Below are 18,476 nucleotides of genomic sequence, written 5' to 3' on the forward strand. Positions count from 1 at the left end.
TACCCAAATAGCTGATCCAGTTTTCTTTCTGATCTGTCCTCTCTCAAAAGTTTAAAGTTCCCCTACTGTATCAGTGATTTACATGCCACCCACTTCCATCCCATAACCCCACCTAGTACCAAGAGAACTCTGGAATGTAACATCATAAGAATTCAGCCAGGGCTCCCCAGAGGATTCAGGGGGCCTGGGGCAAAGCAATTTCAGGGGCCCTTTCCATAAAAAAAAATTGCAATACTATAGAATACTATATTGTTGTGGGGGCCCCTGCAGGACCCAGGGCTTGGGGCAAATTGCCTCACTTGCCCCCCCCCCTCTGGGCGGCCCTGAATTCAGCTGAACAATGCTGTTCCCTAGCCATCCTCAAAATTCAGTGCTTATCACTTGTAAAGCAATGACAACTTCATATAGAAAGGCAAACTTTTCTTTCCCCATGTTTTATGCTCTAATGTCAAGTTGTGGTACAAAGCACATTTTTTCTCATGGTAAGTGCCAAATTTGAGACTCTTTATTCAGAAAATTAAAAACATGCATTCTTTATGCAATTGTGTCATTTCTATAGTGCTTGGAAAGCTTAGTGAGTTGTGTACAATTATTTCATGTGCCCCCCGGTAAGAACAGTGAGCTGGCAGAGGTCCAGAAAGAGGAAGTGAGCACCTGTTTCTGGTGGAAGTTCCAGAGGTGGGCTTAACAAGTAGTAAGGAACTGCCTCATCTTTGTGGACAAACCTCCAAAAATAGATGAGTTACTGCCATGTTAGACCAGAAAATCATCAGTCTTTAATCAGAGATCACACAAAGAATGCCAAAACAGCATCAGTTTCAACCAGTGGAGGCTCAGATCAGTTAATAATAAATAATAAAAATTCATGCACCTATATTTGCCCAGCACTTATAAGTATCTGGGTGTCCCAATATCTTTGAATACATATGTATCAGATTTTTACAAGTTAATACTGATACATATATAGGTGTACATTTGGCTCCATGATTTCAGGCTCCATCTACTGAAAACACAATCCTTTATCATCCACGGTTGATTTAAACTTGTCCCCAGCAAACAGCACAAAGTCCTTTGGAAAACCCTAAACAGACAGGTAATTAAACCGTAGACATCCAAAGAGAGAGCTGGAAACTACAGACTAACAACAAACCTGTAAAAGATACAAGGTACAAGATTGAGAGCACAGGAGACTGTTTACACACAGAATAGGTGCAGCACACATAATTGTTGTGCAAGGCTTCCACATGCAGCCCCTGTCAATGTGCTTCAAGCTTAACTATAGGGACCAGATCTTGAGTTGAGAGATTAGTTCAGTCTCTGTTCTCTCCACTGAGATTACTAAACAGATAGTCAATTATGATGGTTGGGTTGGGGTTGTGGGCACCTGTCTATTAGGATTGGACTAAGAAAACACCAACACAATTCACATCAAATAGTTCTCAGCTGGTAAGAATTTTCAGTAGCTACAGACCTGGGCTGAATTCAAATTAGTGACCTAGATGTGAAAGGCTGTGTATCCTATTACAAATATGTTGAGCCATCCTGTTGCCTGAAACTATAGACTTAGTGACCCAGAACTAAATTAAATAGAAGCAGTACAATGAATGTCAGATTTGCACTCACTCATCCAAACATATTATGATATTACAGCACCACAGAGAAATGTTCTGTTGTTGAGATAACTGTGACTGGTTAGTTACCGCATTGTTCTTAGAGGACTTACTCTCCTGCTTCTGGAAAAATTACAACGATTTTAGAAATGAAAGAAATAATGACAAAAATAAGAATTATTTTTATTTAACTCTGGACTGAAAGGCAAAAGACCTTAAAACATACAGAAGTGTTTCCATGTTGGTGTTAAAGGATGTGTTTGTCTTAGATAACAGTGCACAGAAATGCACTTACATGTCAGTGTCAAGCAGTCATTACATAGATTAAAAAAAAATAACATAATAGCACATGTGAAACCAGTTGGACTTTCTGGTCTGCTTACTTTTTCTTCTTAAATACTTGATGGCACACCTGGTCTTCACATGTCAGCTCCTGCAACATTAAAACAATTGGTAAGTATATATTATTCTGAGCTATGTTTCCCATCTACAGCACCTCCCCTTGAAAAAATCATTGTAAAACCAGCTGAACCACCACTTTAAGAAGAGTTTTGCTTATTTTAAAAAAAAAGCAGTGTGTTTTATGGAGCCCTAATCAGCTGGCATGCACTGCAGGTTGTGGTAATTAGATTTTGACACTTGAATTGAGTTTTAAAAAGTATAAAAATGAAAAATGCATTGAAATTGCTCTGTAATGGTGTGGCTTTGCATAGTCTATTATTAAAACAACATACTATAATTTATTAGAAGCACTGAAGCAACAAGGGAATTACAAAAACAGGGTGTAGGGAAGTCTCAGAAAGGATGGGTACAAGGGCAATAGTGCTTCAATATACTCATGCACCAGCCCACTAGGTCCTCCTGTTTCCAGAGATCTCAGTTTGAATCCTGGTGCCAATAATTAGAATTTTCATTAATGGAATTATAGGCAAATTTTGAATCTATATTGTAATAGGGTAATAAAAGTCTGTCTGTTAGTTGGGTGACACTGGTTTCTGCTTAGATGGAAGAAAACAATAGGATTTTTTTATTCATCTGATTGACCTTTCAATGGTAGTTAGATGGCCATCAAAACCATCCACAATGTAAAATGTGGTTTATATAACTGCACAGAATTAATTCTAACAAGAAAAGACTTCAAGGTACATCCTCAACTGGTGCATGTTTTCATTGCTTCACTTCAGTCAATGGAGCAATGCCAATTTCCACCAGCTGAGGATCTGGCTCTTCGTGTGATAAATAGAGGAGACATGCTATAAAGAAAATATTAATGCATACTGTCCATCAAATAGATAACTTTAAGCTCTGTATTATAGCCAGCAATCCAGTTCCAAGGTGGAGAAATTAATAGTCTGATAAGCAAAATAATTCCTAACTATCTATACTAGGGGTAGGCAACCTATGGCACGTGTGCCGAAGGCGGCATGTGAGCTGATTTTCAGTGGCACTCTCACTGCCCAGATCCTGGCTACCAGTCTGCATTTTAATTTAATTTTAAATGAAGCTTCTTAAACATTTTAAAAACCTTATTTATTTTACATACAACAATAGTTTAGTTATATATTATAGAGACTTATAGAAAGAGACCTTCTAAAAACATTAAAATGTATTACTGGCATGCAAAACCTTAAATTAAATTAGAGTGAATAAATGAAGACTCGGCAGACCACTTCTGAAAGGTTGCCATGCACTAGTCTATACAGATCCAAATCTGGTGAAGTTAGTATTAAACTAATCACTAAAAGCTGTGTGATTCTGCCTGTTACTGTCTCTTTCTGAGCCCCTACCATCCAGCATTACCGTGCACAATTTACTGATTGTTCTTCCTGGGACCCCAGTGTTCCTCTGTATGCTCTCATTTATTTTTCCAGACTTCATTGACTGCTTATTTTCTTTACAGGCCCATATGGCATCTCTCAGGCTTGCTGCATTTCTTTTGCGTCCCAGTTTACTAACTCAGCTGTTTGACGGGAGTTTTTTTTGTGGGGGGGGAGGGGCGAACAGTAGAACAAGATAACTACACTATAGAATGTTTGCTAGGTTTTCCTGTATATTCTGGGAATGTTTTTCTGATCTGGATAACTACATATTTCTTGCTAGAACTCATTTTTTGGAACGACAAAAAATATTGTTCTTACAGGTTCTATTCAGCATGTAAACACTGTGGTTTATTTTTAGGATTTACTCAAAATGCAGAAGGAATTGGATGTGCTGTGTAACTGGAAGGGTTAAGGGCTGCAGTGCAGTGAGCTGGACCAAAAGTCACTGTAGGTTTATGGTTTAATTGGGAAGCAGGGGAGACAAATTAAACAGTGGGGGTTCTGATGTGGGGCGGGGTTTAGAGTTTAAGTATCAGAGCTGTGTGAGTAAAATGAATAAGAAAAATCCTTGGAACTATAGTAGGTCTATGTTACATGCTATAGCCATGAAAGTCAGCTCTTACCAAATGCAGTCTATCTCCTTCAATCCAGTGTGTCCAGCCTCTGTTTTCCTTCTCCCCCTTCTGGACACATACTAATTTATCACCATCCCAATTCACTAGTGTCTGCAGGGATCAAAGAATTAAATCCAATAAGTTAACTAGGGATTTTGGAAAATGTTCAAACACACCAGAACTAACAATGAAGTAGCATAACTTCAGTGTGTGATCAGAAAACCCCACCTGCTTGTGTGAAGACAGTAGTGGCCCAAATGCCCCTTAGTATAAAGTGCTATATGTTATCACCTTGCAATTATTTCTTCGGATACAATGATACATGTGTGCAAAGGAGGGGCAATGAGTTAGTTAAATTTCTGATGCTGTTTATAGAATAGCACTGAATATGAAAACTGTATTTTTCTTTTCTCGCTATGTGAAAGCATTAATAAAAAAGATTATAAAGTGCAATGGATCATAGTGACTAGTGCAGCATTAACACTGCCTCTGTCTGTACATAAAACAGACAGAGAAAAAGTATGTAAATGACACTTGGTACAATACAGTTATAATTTATTTTATAGTATCCTTCAGGCACTGTAACCAAGAGCTTTAAAGCAAGAGCAGTCATATGTTTTCACAATGAAATTTAAACTGAGTATTTCATTAAAGGGTGAAAATAGAGGCATGGCTTGGCTGCTGGTACCACTCCCTACCGTGCTGACAAATATTGTCCCATTGAGTGGGGTGTACAAGGAAACAATCTAATGTCTTGTCTTATATTTAGAGTATAGGCTCTTTGGGGCAGGGACACTCTTGTTGTTCTGTACATCACCTAGCACAATGGGGTCCTGGTCCATGCCTGGGGCTCCTAGGTACTATGATTATACAAATAAATAACAAATGAGTTCCAGGTAGGATGGGCACCAGAGGCAGGGGTAAATGAATAATCTAAGCTCCCTCAACCTCCCACAGTGAAGAAGGGATAGAGACAAGCCAAAACTGGCTGTAGGTGCATGTAGTTGGAGAGGGAAGAGGAAATAAATTCAGAGGGAGAGTTCTGAAAACCTCAAGGGCAATTTTGAATTAGAACTGGAGACTAATAGGAAACCAGTGAATGTGACTCTCCACAATCTCTAGATTCAGGGAAAGAGAGAGAATGGCACTTCCACAGCATTCCGGACTCTAAAGTTGAGAGGGGGATTTAGGGAGACTGAAAATGGAACATTATAAGCCTGATTATTCTCTGACTTACACCATTGTGAATCAGAAGTAACTCCAGAAGAGCTACTTCAGTGAAACTGGGGTAAGTGAGAACAAAAGCAGGCCTATGGGTCAAACAATGCCTTCAGTTAAACCCATGCAGCTCTGCTGGAGGATTCCATAAGCGCAGATAAGGACAGAATTCATCTCTATATGCTGCCTACTTCCTTTGTGAGGACTAATGAGACAAAATGGGTCTTGCTGTCAGTGAACTTTGAGCTATGCAACCATCTCTCCAGAGGCTGACAGCAGGATCTGAGTTCAGAGATTAAAGTTGTTTACTGGGATAAGTTGATGACGCAGAAGTGGGTGTAAGGTCAGAGAGGAGCAAGTTAGCCAAGAGCTGAGGAAGAGGGTAGAACTGGTTACTAGCTGAAGAGTATCAACAAACGATAACAGAAAGAGTGGTGAGTGGCTGTTTGGGGCAGGTTTTCAAAGGCTCAAAGAGGCGTTTCAATGGGAGTTGGATGCCTGGCTGCCTTTTGTATTGTTGAAATTCTCCATTACACGTTTTCAGGGGATGTTAGGAGAATAAAACTGAGGGTGGTATTGGTAAAAGGAAAGCAAAGGTGTGTGCAGTAAATGAATACACCAGCTGGTTCAGGCCCTGATCCCTTAAGAGGTCTTTTCGCAGAACTCCCAGTGACTTCCATGGGAATTCCATGTGTGGAAGGCTTGCAGGAACAGACTCAGATAGAACTGGCAATTTTAAAATAATGTGGAGGGGGAAAAAGCCTCAGTAGTTTTAAAATGCAACTTCAGCAGCAGCTAAATGATATGTGACAAAATATACTTCCTTTCTTTACTTTACTACAAAGAGGTTTATTATAGAAAGACAGGAAAGATTCCTTTCAAGAAAAAATGTAATTAGTTATTGCCCTTAAAAATCAGGGAAACCTTCCTTGTTTGCCTATAAAATAAATATTTGCAATGTGAAAGACAAAACTGTCTTGAAATGCAAATTACCTGCACTTTATAGACAAACATTCTCTAATATCTGTAAATTGCTTTCCATTATTTTTAGTCAGGAAATTTACAGACTGCTTACTCTGTTTTTAACCTCAGTATTTGATTTCCAAGTACACTATATGTATACCTGAACAACTCGGTTGTCAAGCCCCTTGGTGTGTTCTTCAAACGCCACTCCCACAGTGTAATTCAGTTCATAGTTTCTCAAAGTGCTCAGTGTTTTTGTCTTAAAATTGTCTCCATCTTGAATAATTTCCTTCGTTTGTTTCAAGTGTCCTGCAATCTTACGAGTGGCAAAATCAATGCCTATCAACAAACAAAACATAAGTGTATGTTATACCTAACCAAATTTCAACTTCTGGTACAAAGATGCAAAAGATACTTTTATATATTCACCAAAACTATGAAAAACTACACTATGAAAGTATTTGCACATTTAATCCTCTCACTTTCAGGTAAAACAAGGTGGAATAGTTCTCTTCTAGAATTGGCTGTCATTTCTCATTTGAAACTTTTTTTAAATGACAAAAAAGGTCTTTTTTGAAAAAATAAAAAATTGAGGAATGTTTGTGTTTTTTCAAAAAGTGTTCTAATTTTTTTGATGAAAAACCCATTTTTTTTCTCCAGTTTTGGGTATTTTTCCACTGTCATATACCCCTCTCCTTTTTTCAGTGACAAAATGAGGGATAATGGGGAGGCGTGAAGTGGGAGAAAAACTGAAAATCCCCAAGATTTTCAGTATTCGTGTTTTTGGAAAAAATAAAATTTTCATTGTTTTTGGTGAAAATTTTCAAGAAAACAATATGCCCCCTCCCCCAACACTGCTTTTGACCAGTTCTACTCATATCTATAGAAGGATCTCAGAACGAGTGCAGTAGATGTGCATGTCTGATCCAGTGAATTTTGGCATGTAGCTTTTATTTCACCATAATCACTGATTATTGTTTGGGACTGTGTGTAATCTGTGGAACTGTATTGCATTTATATTGACACTGGACTATACTGCGTGTGATTTAACAGCCATCTGTAAAAGCCATTTTTCCTCTTTTCATACAGTAGTTTGAATCAGAATCATATTAATTAGCAAACTCTTTGCAGAAATGATGCTTGTATATAAATAGGTAAACAAATAAGAGCTATATTGATTGTCCCTAGGAAAGAATGCTAGAAACAAAAATCAAAGTTGGTCAGACTTTAAAGGAAAAAAATGGATGGAAAAAGATTATTTTGCAGCTTCCATATGGGTAAAAGATGCAAAGTAAATTATATATATATATAATCTCAAAGAGTACTGCATGTGCCTGATCCCCTTTACCATTGTGTACTCTGTTCATGATGAAAACTAACATAATACAAACAAGTACTTGCAACTGAATGCCCTGAAAGATATTTCAAATATATTACCATCATGACACAGTCTACCCTAGACAATACACCTAATGCCAGCTGCATTGCCAGGTACAATAAATATTTGACCATTTGGCAATGAATCTTGTTATGCTGTTATATGCAAATGAAATAATCTAACATGTTTCTCCCAGAGACTGAAAAATAGTGTGGCTTGTTAACCATCCTTGAGCTTTTTCACATACAAATTAATCATTTTCATCTCGGCAAAACCTTGTACAAATGGAACCCATTTTCTTTTGGTGGATTCATTATGCTACTGGTAAGGCACTAATCAAATTGAGTGAAAGGAGTGGCTGGAAAACAAAACAAAAAATGTTACTTTAACATAGGAAATAATGTTCATATTCAAGTATATTTTATCTGTTGCTATGGATTAAAGGTATCTCTGGGTCTGATTTATAGCCAGGTAAAAAAAATTAGGTCTCTTAGAGGAAAGAAGTCTAATTTTCCAAAGGAATGCTATTTCTGACTAATATATTAGTCTTGTACTACTGCAGAAAATCAGGGGAGGTTTTATTAAACACAACACATTTTGAACAATACAAGCAATAAAGATGAAATATGGTTCTATTAGATTAGATTGAAATACTTTGTAACATGCTTATGAAAAAGTTAAAGTTTCTGGTTTAAAGGGCAAAACGATTTGTTAATTAAGGTATAGGAATGCATATGTAGCAATTATAAGGATGAATGAACCTCAAAAAGTTCAGCTTCATTGTGCTTTGGACCTGAACTCCTTAATTCTTAGAATATCAACCAAATGTAAAATCGGGAGAAACAGAGCAGAAAAATCTCTTTTCACTATTTCCATGTCATTTCTTTTTCATTGATAACACAGTCAGTGAGGGACAAATTCTCAGAACCACACATAGAAATACGCATCTAGATACTACTTTGTTGCAAATTCTGTGAGGCACTTTTCACTAGCACTGAAGTGCAGTACATAAAACATGGCCAAAAACCCCACAAAACAAAGGGCCCGATCCAAATCCAATTGGTGTAAACATGGCTCTCACTCCGCAATCTCACACCAAGTTTCTTATGGGGAGACTAGCTTTAAGCTCCGGCAGGAGGTTCAGTAGGCACATCTCCAGTGGAGGCAGTACAGGAGATGCAATGAACCCCCCTTTCTCACTGTACTGCACCAACCACTTCTGAGCCACCCAGCATATCAGGAATTGTGGATGGCTTAAACTTCTGCCAATCCTTCTTCAAGCGGACATCTCAGTGCTGGGTTCCTGTGGCCCTATTTCCACCTGAGGGACCCAGGGGCTGAATCAAGCCCTTTATTTTATAGTCTAATGTGTCAAACACCCTGGAGAAAACCAGTAAGATAATTTTAGGATGGTTTCAGTCAGGTATCCTGTTCTCATTGCTAACTGAAACAATCCTGAGGATGGAGCGAAAGTCTGACAAAAGCATTGCTCGAGCGCAGTGCATGCTATTAGTTATGATACAAAAGGAAGTAGAGAATTGGGAAGCCCACTACTTATTCTAGCAGGATTGGGATTAGAATGTTTAAAGATGAAAAAATACACATCCTATGAGAGTGAGGCACCAAGCGCCTATTGAATTTCAATGAATATCTCAGTCTAAATTTCAGAGGGGAAGTACCAATCTAAAGAGAGATATTAATAATATTACTAGCAATTGCTGGCCTCTTTGGTAAAAGTTTTCAAGAAGAGTAAATATGAGCAGTTATGACCCAATTGACAGAATCAAAACAACAATATTAGCAGATGATATCCAAGGGAAAGTCTAGGAGAGAAGGGAACAGAGTGTTGAGTGACATTACAACCAGATTAAAATACTTAGTAAAACTCTGTCCTGTTGGAAGAAAGTCTCACAATCTTCAAGTGCATGCCTAGACTAGCCCATAAGGAAGAAGGATGCTTAAACAATGAAGAGAATTTGTCAGTCACCAAGAACAACAACAATATTAGAGTTCTCTTATCTGCTTTTCCCGACAGAACATTTATTTTGGTCAGAGATCACTTTTGAGTTGAGTGGAAAGGATTTTCCATCCCTCGTGTAGTCTTGCCACTATCAAGCACTCAAAAGTCATGAGTCTACCCACTCCAAATAATGAGATTTGTTTATAATCATGATTTTAAAATAATAATAAATGCTGGGCTCTTCTCATCTGCATCCTGGTTTCTGAGCCTCTAGGGTGCTCTCATTTCACATTTTCAAGCTGTCCTCTGCAACCATGAGGGCTAGGAACATAACTTTTTACCCCCCACCCCCACCCCCCAAAAAATGGAAGCTGAGATTCTCAGATCCAGTAGCTGAGACTTTAAGAAAAATACTAAATATCCTGAGACTTACACGAGTCAGACCCCTTAGGTATCCATAATGTCCTATAGGTATCAGAGGGGTAGCCGTGTTAGTCTGGATCTGTAAAAGCAGCAAAGAGTCCTGTGGCACCTTATAGACTAACAGACGTATTGGAGCATGCTATAAGGTGTCTAGTTAGTCTATAAGGTGCCACAGGACTCTTTGCTGCTTTCAATGTCCTATACGGTTAAGTTTTATCTGCATGCAAACTAAAACATTTGAAGTTACATTTGTATTGAAAAGGTCAAATATAAAATGGTCCTCAAACCAACAGAAGACAGTTATCCCTTGTAAAACTTTTGCACTGTCATTATAATCATTGAAGACACTAATGTGGGGGAAATAGAGTGAAATTGGCATTACCAGGAGCTTAGTCTCCATTCACATTTTCAGCTCTCTTAATGTGCAGCTTGCACAAAATTAACTCTCTTTCAATGTTCTTTTAACATCTAAATAAGAATTCTATTTGTTAATAACTTTAATTTTCTTGCTGTGGAAATATGCTCCAATAAAGATTGTTAGAAGGTTCATTACTATGTAAACTTTTTACTATACCTGCTAGATCAGTTACAGTTTTATTAAATGCTAAAGGCTAACTGTTTTTGCTCCACTGCTATGGAGCTTGCTCGAGAAGTCACTCAAGTTTGTCTAGACATATTATAGCAAGTGCATGATATTTTAATATTACTGCCAGAAACTCTTATCCCCAAAACATATAAAAGGAGTAAGACTGCTCTACTATTAGTTTTTTTAAAAATAGGCATGATTGATAAATAAAAGCTCTTGTCCCAAGACTGTATTTTTTTCATTTACCTAAGGCAACCATGTAACCGTCGAAGTTTTCATTGGATTCCATTTCCCACGTCCCATTGTAATCGGCAGGCATGCTGGCTAAGAGCTCAAACCCAAGAGTAGATCAAACGCTGAGCCTGGAAGCAAGTTCTGCAGAGAGAATGTGTTAAAACTGTCCTTTTTATATCTTCCTTGGATAAAGTTTATGGTTTTCCAGATAATAAAGTCTGAAGGTCGGAGATATAACCCGACAGAACTTTGTTTCATTAACAAAGTTCAGGTGGACAGAAGACAGGCCAGGAATGGGTTTCTGAAGCAAGAACTAACAGAGAAAGGTATTTTACAGCGACCTTTGTAAAGAACAGCAATCTTTTATAGATACTCCTTTGAAACATGTGCACCGCAATGTCAAACTGTGCAACCCAGCGTAAATTCTCTTTTTCAATTCACTTCTCCTACATACAATAAGCCCCTATTAAGAGCCTGGCCTGGCACAGTTCATGCACCCTAACTCCCATGTGAAGTTGGTGTAAGTTTTGGATGTATAATGAATGCAAGATTGGGCCATTAAAGAGGAAATCCCTATTTTTAAGAGAGAGAATATTTATGATTTTATTTTACTCCTCAACTTCATATTCCAATGTATTAAAATAGAGTTCAAAGATATCCCTGTTTTCCTCCCAAAATGTCCCTTTTTATAGATGTCAAATGTTGGCAAATATGCATCAGGCATAAATTCACTTGAATAAATTTCATTTAACTGATCGTACATGTCACAGGGCGCCTCTCAAGCTACCCTGGGAGCAGCACTATCTCGCCCATTTTTAAATCTGTTTCTTTTTCATCAAGTGCATCTTTAATCCTGGATTTCCAACCGGGGCAGGATTACAGCACAGATGTACAGCAGGAGGGGCTTTTCACAGAACTTTTCTCTTCCCCCACCCCTTCATTTTTTACCTCATCTTCACAGTTATATATCCCCCCATTACTAAGCCAATTAACTCATTAGCCCAACAGTTGCTATCAAGTGTTACTAATCCCCTCCAGTAACAGGTTGGTTGATCCCAGTTAAGCCTCCAGCCTTCTCTGTTCTGCAGCAACCTCAGTGACCAGGATACTACAACTCGCACTCTGCTACAGTAAGGATATTGGGATAATCTGCAGAAAGTCCCGCAAATGCAGGAAAAGGCCAAACTAATGCAGCTAGGGCGCATTTCAGGCAGTCACTTCAGTTAGCCTGACTTTCGGTGCTTTGGGTTAGACTTGTTCAGAGAGTCAGACCAAACCATTTCCTACTCTGTGTTTCAATTTTGACCCCCACAAGATGCACCTGCTCAGAACAGGTGACAGAATGTACAATTTTTACTTCATAGCAGGGACAGGTAGGAGCACAATGGGTCATGGGGAAGTGTATAGCTGATGGTACCTCAGCAGACCTCTCAGCTGTACTCTGAAGGTACCTTGTCTCTCTAGTGAGGCCCATTGAAGGGGAGTCACAGTCTGGTGGACAACAACAGGGCTGTCAGAACAGGACTACTGCATAGGACAGTAAAGACCTCTCCTGGAGCCTGGGGAGGATGGACACAAGGAACATGGTGTCATGCTGTCTGGAACAGCTCATGACCATGAGTGCCTACCTCAGGGCAGACATCCCAGTCTGGTGGTATGTTTTATTATTAGATTTCACCAAGCCAGTAACAAATGTGACCTCCTGGATCACTAAAACAGTCTCACCATGGAAATCACAGACAGTCCCCTTAGACTCTCTAGTCTATCTTGCTGCCCAGACAAATTGGAATTAGTGATACATGGTCACTAACACCAAAAATCGCACAATATTCAGGTTGCTTCCAGTCCCAAGAGACCAGTCACTTACCCCAGATCAGCTGGTGCCCTAGATCTTAAACCAAAGACAACGCCTGTAGCCAATCCTGTAATAAGCTATCTACAGATTTATTAACTAGGAAAAAATAAATTAGAGTTATTTACAGGTTAAAGCAAGCAAACGTATACACACAAATGAGTTATCATCTAAATCCTACAAGTAACAGAGTTGTAGTGATCTGTCAATTCAAAGTGTCTTTCAGGGCGGACCCAAAAAATAACCCCTGGGGAGCTCTGGCTTCAGGTTGGTGTCTCTAGCCTTGTCAGAGTTCAAACAGTGAAGAGAGATGGAAAATTTTCCCGTGTCTGTTTGATTTTCTTCATTTCGCTTCCAAGTCCGCAGAACAAGATTCCTTGGATCTAGTATTTCTCAGGTGTGATAGGGCCATTAATCAATCCTTTGAATAGCGGTGTTCCTTGATGGCCCATTTGATTTTGATAGTCCTTCTGGACAGGCAGGGGGATGATTCCTGTGCCTGGGTTCACAAGTTCAGAGACAACATTTTCAAAGGTATAAAACAAAATGTTCATATTTTCTTATAGCCTGGAATACCGACATGACAAGGGAGATTAATGCCTGCAGCAACTTACAAGCATTTCATAGCATCTAAACACTCAATACAGGCAAGACTAATACCTATTTTGAGCAAAACTAACATACAAGTCAACTGGTCTGGTCTCCAGCTATGAGTTTGTCAGTTCTTAGCTAATGCCTGCAGCCTGGGGAAGAGCTGGCATCTGGCCTGACTTTGTCATACATGGATCCTTCTGCCCTCTACATCCCTGATGGTTTGTGCCCTGCCACATCTCTGTTCACTCTTATCATCTCCCTTGGGCCATCTCACTTCCATGTCTCTCCACCAATCCATTCATTCTCCATATCTCCTACCCCATGGCTGCCCACCCCCTTGGTGGCTGGGTGGCATGAGGTTGTGAGGGGATCACAGATATGCAGATAGCCTGGGGCAGAGCGAGTTCAATGCCTCCGTGCTGAGGCATCACTGATGGAAGGTCTGTCCTAGTGCTAGCATCTTCTGTCTATTAAGCTGCAGAGCTGTGGGGAGCCATTGGTACACAAAGCCTCAGTGCAGAGACAGTTGCTCCCATAGCAGCGCGACCCCAGTATGGCAGGGAGCTGAGGCAGCAGTTGTTGGAGCTGAGTGTCTCCACAGAGAGACATAGCCTCGCCAAGGGCTTTACATGGTGTTGCTGTCTCCAGGAGTCAAGGTAGCAGCAATGACAGAGCCCTTCAAGAGCTAATGCCTCAGTGCAGATGGGTTTCCCTCAAATAGGCCTTTTGTACAGTCCACTTCTTTCCAACCTGGCTTCCTATCCACACAACTTTCCACTGGGCTCACTACATCTCCCCTTATCAGCTCTCCTCACTGCATCACTCAAAGCCTATTGGCCTCTTCACTGCAGAGTTAACTTTAAATTATGAAAAAGTTAAAAGTTACAGTTTAACATAGCAAAATGGGGATAGTTTGTTACCTTTTGTATTTGCAGCCTCTTTTTTAATACTTACACTAGGAAATCAAAAATTCTGTTAATCTTTATATAAAAAGCCTAATATTTGCTTTGATCATGTGTAATAAAAATATATAACTTTTCACAGATTATTATGTTATTATAAATAGCTAGGTCTTTTAAAACTCTCTCTTGAATTATGGGTGTGGGGAAACATGTTGCTGTGTTTTTAGTTAATTAGATTTACAAACATAAATTTTCCTTTAGCAAATCTCTCTGCATATAATTTAAAAACATTTCTATGCTTCTTTTTAGTTTTATTCCTTAGTTTTCACTGGTTTATCATTTCCAGAGATGGAGCTAGTTATCAGACAGTGGTTTAAAGGTTTTGGGCTAGACATCAAATCCTATTGGTTTCCCTCCTTCAGTAAGGGAGGACTTCCTGTTAGGGGTCAGGGGCTGGAAGGGTTAGTCCACAAGCCTGAAGGGCAAGAGTTTAGGTCATAACAATTTCTGTCATAGTGTCATTTCCTGTGACATCATAGCCAGTAATGCCACTTCCTGTGGCATCACAATCCCACATTTTATGTCTCTATGCTTCTCTTATCTCATCCCTCAATCTCCTTGACATTTGCTAGTGTCAGTATGCTCCTCAGGGGAATGCAGTGCCTCTGAGGACACAGTAGTGCAGGGATGGATTTGCAGTGTGGCTTCTCACACCTGGACTAGACTAACCTGGGCACTCATCACCTGAGTTAACTCAGCAGTGAAGACATAATCTTTAGGACACAACCACCTGTTGGATTTGGGAATTAAGAAAGCCATGCCCAGCAGCCCCACCTTGCCATGTTATCCTGGGGTTCTTGCAGTTGTGTGTGCTGCAGAGGACATGAAGCCTTGCTCATGGTCATCAAAGACCAGTGAAAAGCAATCCAAGTTTGAAGAGACATGTGAAGTCATGAAAGTTTTAAAAGTAACTGCGTGTGCCATGGAACTTTCTGAGAACTTAAAGTGCTTTAGTATGGATTTAAGTTTTAAATGCTTAAGGAGCTTAACACAGCTGAGGCAACTTAATTGACCTAAGGTCCTAAAGACTGATCAGTTAAGGCAATTGAAGAGGACTCAGTACTCACAATTCTCTCTCCTCTCTTGTTTACTACCTTTTTTAAAACGGGGAACTGTGAATGATTTCCCCTGTCACTGGGCACCCTAACACCATGGTTACCATCCCACTTGCCCTCTCAGGATCCTCAGGAGTCCACGACAGGGTCTCTTGCCTCAGTAGGACCCTCCCGGGGGCTGGTTTATTACAAATAATCCATGACAAAGGTCCATCATCCCCTGTGCACGTAGTCCTTAAAATCCTACACCATGTAGCCTGTCAGCGTTGCACATACCACATTCCAGCATCTTTCACCACACCTGGGTTCTTCTTCAGTCCTCTCCTGCCCTTCTGCCAGGACAGCCATCCCAGCTCATCCAGATGGAATGCAATGCCATTCTTGCCAACACAAACTCCCCCCAGCCTCTCTGCTGTCAGGTTATCCTCACTAGGGGAAATCCATCTTCCCCTGTTCCGTTGGCCTGTCTGGGATGTGAGAGGCTATCATGTAGGTCTTTCCTGTGGTTTCCTGGCTCTCAGCCCTCTCCAGCACTCTGGCTCCCACACTCCATTACTCACCTGCCTTCAGTCTTCTTTGGCCCTTCTCTCCAGTACAGAAGTCTTAAGCCCCTCTGCTTCTTCCCTGTTTTCAGCCCTCTCCAGCCCCAGTTCAGCTCTCCATTTGGAAGTCAGCAGAAACTCCACTGCTGTCTTCAGCTCTTGTTCAGGGCCAGCCCACAATATTTTGACACCTGAGGCAGGGAGCTCAAACGATGCCCCCACGCCCCCTCGCTTGGACCAAAACTTTGAAAGTTCTCAATTCTGCCTTCTTCCTGTTCTACTCCTCTCATGGTACTGCTCTGCTACCTACACCAATAAAGGAGAACTAACAACTTAAAATGCCTTGTTCAAAAATTTTGAGTAACATAACTTTCAAATGCCTGAACAGCAAATGTAACTTTTCTTGTCTGCATAGTAAACACTGGCATTTTTATCTGTTTGAATAATCAAAGTGGTGCTTTCGGTGCCTTCTTGGTTGCAAAGATTTGAACTGCTTCCTGCTGAAGGTCCAGAATCTGGGCCAGCTCATGTTCTATTGAGATGGTTGCAAGGCCCACCAGCCTCTCTTGTGGAGCGTAGATGTGTTTTTATTAACTTCAGCTTGGAGAAGCTGCGTTCTCCACTGGCAACTGTTACAGGAAGTGTTAGAAGTATGCGCAGAGCAACAAAAGCGTTTGGAAAGAGGGTGGTCATCTTATTTATGTACATATATTCCAGCCTTTGAAGTTGATCCTGCTGAAATATATCTTGAAAGGGCTTTCAGTTAATCACCTAACTCACTCGCATCAATATCGCGCATGCATATCATCATGTGTCAACACTGTCTCTAGTGCCCTGCATTGCTGGTGTAGGTCTTCTTCAGGTATAGTGAGGAGTTTTGGAATATCATACAACATCCCAAATATACTGCTGTGTTCCTTGAGTTGCATGAAACGTTCTCCAACTGAATGTATTGCACAATCTGGCACCTGGTTAAAGAATTCAACTTTGAATTATTGTTTGGGGTCTCTTATGGGATTATCCCGTGCCTTGTAATCAAAATGGTCTTCTTCTTCGGTGACTCTTGTGTTCTTGAATGGGTGGGAAAATAGCTTCAGTGTGAAGTTCCTCTGCCAACTTCTGTGCACTCTTCAGAATGTTTTGAAATCCCTCATCTGACCGGTAAGACTGTAGGTATGACTTTGCTTTGTCCAGTTGTTCCATTGTTCCAGATATATCAAGGTCAACACCTTGGAGTCTCTTGCTTACAACATTTATTTCAAACTAGGCCACATAGAAATTTGAAGTTATGTATGTTTCTGGTGATTCCATTTCCCTCTGCCACTGTTCTCCCATGAACAATTCCTGTCAAAGCATTATCCTCCATAATGGCAACTATGGCATCATCTATTTTCCCAATTTGGTGTTTGATAGGCTTTATTACCTCCACCTGACTTTCCCATCATGTGGCACTCAGTGGTTTCAGTGTCAGTGAGGATGTTCCCAGATGTTGCTTCAAATTTGCCATTGATGAGTTGATGCAGAGAAAAATACACAGATGCTTTGAATTACATTAAAAAATTCAGCAACCTCACTAGAAGCTGATGCTGCAACACTGACCACCAAGTTCAATGAATGGGAACTGCATGGGACAAAAAAAGCTAGAGGATTTAACTCTCAGATCCATGTCTGCACTCCTCTCTTCTTTCCTCTCATGTTGGCACCATTATTATAGCCCTGACCTTTGATGTCAGCTATAGCAATTCCCGTATCTTTTTAAGAAGCACATTTGTCACACCAGCTCCTGTAGTATCATCAATGTCAATAAATTCTAGAAAATGCTCTCTGACAGTCACCATTGCAGGAACATTTTCACTAGGTTCTGTTGTTGTTACAAGATGCACCATTAAAGTCATTTGTTCCATATGGCTGATGTCAGGTGTGCAGTCCAGAATAACAGACTAATATCTTGCTGACTTCAGATCTGCCACAGTCTTCTGTTTGACTTTTGTTGCTAGTAACTGTATAATCTCATTTTGAATTGTTTTTCCAAGGTAGTGGTGTGTGTACATTTCTTGGGTGGTGACTCTTAGATGCTCCTGGAGTACAGCATCAAACTCAGCCATCAGTGCTACAATTTTAAGGAAGTTTCCATTGTTTGGCACATACAGCTGTTCTGAAGTGCCACACAGTGCTAGGTTTTGGGTAGCAAGCATTCTCACAATGGCAATGAGCCTTTTCAGAACATTTGCCAGCAAAGAGACTGATGCAATCTTCTCTTGATGCTGATCATCTATGGTGGCCTTTAACCTTAGTCTCATCTCAAGCTCTTTCCACCTATGGAATGCTCTCTGGTGATTTGCTGCCTTCTCATGGCATGCCAGATTTCTAGCCAGATTTTTCCAGTCCTTTGTTCCTGTAGAATCCAATGTGGCTGGAACATTAGACTGGAAGAGTTTGCAACAAAAACAGTATGCAGCATTCTGGGTTTTTGAGTATATAAACCGTGGCCTCTCCACTTTGTCACCATTGGGGATTTCACGCCAGTAATGTGTTGGATGGAAACTTCTATTTTCATTGTCTTTGGGGAACATGAAGTTTTTCCACTTGCTGTGGCCCATGCAGTACAAGGAAGTCACTCAGGCTACTGCTCAAGTGGGTCCACAGTCCTGGATCATCTAGACTT

At 40.2% G+C, this 18,476-nt stretch overlaps 1 protein-coding gene across 5 annotated transcripts in view; it reads right to left on the reverse strand.

Moving 5' to 3' along the window:
• Window positions 1-1,861: 1,861 nt before the first annotated feature.
• RBP2 (retinol binding protein 2) overlaps window positions 1,862-18,476 on the reverse strand; it is a 33,312-nt gene continuing 16,697 nt past the window's right edge. For all 5 annotated transcript variants that reach the window (XM_045029182.1, XM_045029178.1, XM_045029181.1 and 2 more), the window contains 4 exons: window positions 10,819-10,947; window positions 6,386-6,564; window positions 4,054-4,155; window positions 1,862-2,043 (listed from right to left, as the gene is read on the reverse strand). In XM_045029182.1, the coding sequence (XP_044885117.1) occupies window positions 1,990-2,043; window positions 4,054-4,155; window positions 6,386-6,564; window positions 10,819-10,891 (408 nt within the window). In that variant the 5' untranslated portion in view covers window positions 10,892-10,947 and the 3' untranslated portion in view covers window positions 1,862-1,989. The remainder of the gene's footprint in view (window positions 2,044-4,053; window positions 4,156-6,385; window positions 6,565-10,818; window positions 10,948-18,476) is intronic.

The sequence above is a fragment of the Mauremys mutica genome, chromosome 9 (genome assembly GCF_020497125.1).
Source record: "Mauremys mutica isolate MM-2020 ecotype Southern chromosome 9, ASM2049712v1, whole genome shotgun sequence".
Lineage (NCBI taxonomy): Eukaryota > Metazoa > Chordata > Testudines > Geoemydidae > Mauremys > Mauremys mutica.